The sequence below is a fragment of the Olea europaea genome, unplaced genomic scaffold (assembly GCF_002742605.1).
Source record: "Olea europaea var. sylvestris unplaced genomic scaffold, O_europaea_v1 scaffold24727, whole genome shotgun sequence".
Taxonomy (NCBI): domain Eukaryota; kingdom Viridiplantae; phylum Streptophyta; class Magnoliopsida; order Lamiales; family Oleaceae; genus Olea; species Olea europaea.
The window spans coordinates 1-1,620 of record NW_019242942.1 but is presented as its reverse complement, the minus strand read 5'-3'; the positions used below and the strand labels follow the sequence as shown (position 1 = coordinate 1,620).

Here is a 1,620-nt window from a genome sequence, read left to right as displayed (position 1 = left end):
CGCCGCCGATCTGCTTCCGCCGGCTAGATGCTGTTGACAACTAAGTAGGTCCTGTTATTCTTCTGTTGTAATGACTGTGCAGTACAATCTTAGTTTGTTATTTTCCTTCTATTTGTTCATTTGTTTTCCAATCGACCACTAACTTTTTTGGTGCTTTTGTAGGCTGAACTGATTTGAGTGGACAGCTATGAAGGTTTGTTCATGTACTAATTTCCTGCTATGGTTTTTGTCTTTAAATTCCAGTAAAACATGTAGCGTGGTTGCAGAAGATTATATTCCATTGGACTTTCTGATAGATAAGGTGGTGGGTCGAATTAAATGATGGAAAATTATTCACTAAGCTGACCTAATTTTATGGGAACGAGACATAGTTGTTGTTCTTTACATAGTTAGGCTCTGATGTGTTTCCCCCCATCTCTTCTCTCTCCGCTTATTTGTCCTTTTGTAGACGCATGTCGAATAGCCTTTCATTGTGATATTTTCTTATTTTTTTCCCCTTTATCTATGACTAGAATGCTGAGTGCAGTGGCATTGGGCAAGTATTCAGTAAATTGGTGGAAGAGATTGGAAGTCCAGTTGACTTTGAACTTCCTGAATGGTTGAATAAATGGAAATCTACACCCTACTCCTTTATAAAGCGCAGTATCCATGGAAACTACTCATGCTTTATTGTTGTGTGCATAATGTCTATAACTGGTTTTTTAATATAATTATTCTGATGTTTGTAACTATTTCCTAACAAGAGTTCCCGTTCCCCATTTTTATCTATTTGTCACAACAATTTGTTTGGTGGCATGGTTAATATTTTTGGGTGGTTTTGCCTCCCTACATTCCCTCCCTTTCCCCTTGTAGTTCTTAACTACTTCAAGATATCTATCTTTCTAAGAGGAATAAAAGGCGTCTGGAGGATGATGGCATCTTTTGTTCCTGCAACTCTTCAGATGGATCATCTCTTGTTTGTGGTAGAGATTGCCTCTGTGGGTAAAGACTGCTAGAATTAAATGCTTTATACTTTTGCAAGTTAGGACTATGGAATATGTTAAATTTTGTAATGAAAATTAGGACTAGTGAGTTGTTGCAAGAATGTGGTGCTTATTCAATTGAGCAGAGCAGACTATTTCTTTCCATTTAGATGCAGCTGTTTTATTTGTCTGACAGTTTCCAGTAAGTTTTGAAATTTGGAGGCACCTCCACCTATCAAATGACAAAAATGAAACAATCTCTCTACTGTGTATGCTGTACTTTCTTTTTTCTTGCTTCATTTCTGGGGAATCCATATTTCTAACATGCTGTATGGATTACTTTGAAGTGATTGATACTTTTGGTTATTTTTATGTGTTTTCAATGATGTCTTGGAGATCATGAGATGATGGATTATCTTTGCTCGATCGTTTTCCGCTTCTCCTACAGCATGCTGATGTCGAGCTGCTCTTCCGGCTGTAAATGTGGAAGCTTTTGTCTGAATAAACCGTTCCACCAACGACCCGTGAAGAAAATGAAACTAGTGAAGGTAAAACCTCTGGTTTGATATGCCACACTATAAGGAAACATTTGAAAGCATTACTTCCTCTTATACAAATTCTGAGCCCCCAAATCTAGACTAGGGGTGTAAGCGGTCCG

General features: G+C 37.9%; 1 protein-coding gene across 2 annotated transcripts; it reads left to right on the top strand.

Annotated features, from left to right (window-relative positions):
* LOC111382326 (histone-lysine N-methyltransferase ASHH3-like) lies at positions 1 to 1,553 on the top strand. 2 transcript variants are annotated; one of them, XM_023006265.1, is made up of 5 exons: positions 1 to 44; positions 163 to 193; positions 513 to 642; positions 870 to 981; positions 1,411 to 1,553. In XM_023006265.1, exons 2-5 carry the CDS (start codon positions 188 to 190, stop codon positions 1,526 to 1,528), a joined length of 366 nt encoding a protein of 121 aa, XP_022862033.1. In that variant the 5' UTR covers positions 1 to 44; positions 163 to 187; the 3' UTR covers positions 1,529 to 1,553. The 2 variants fall into 2 exon arrangements, with proteins under 2 accessions (XP_022862033.1, XP_022862034.1); XM_023006266.1 differs by having other exon boundaries at positions 870 to 977; positions 1,411 to 1,497.
* The last annotated feature ends 67 nt before the right edge of the window (positions 1,554 to 1,620 follow it).

Coding starts and splice junctions, on each gene's coding strand:
- LOC111382326 (XM_023006265.1), top strand. Junction 643..869: donor CTACTCCTTTATAAAGCGCA/GTATCCATGGAA, acceptor AACTACTTCAAG/ATATCTATCTTTCTAAGAGG. Junction 982..1,410: donor GGTAGAGATTGCCTCTGTGG/GTAAAGACTGCT, acceptor CTTCTCCTACAG/CATGCTGATGTCGAGCTGCT.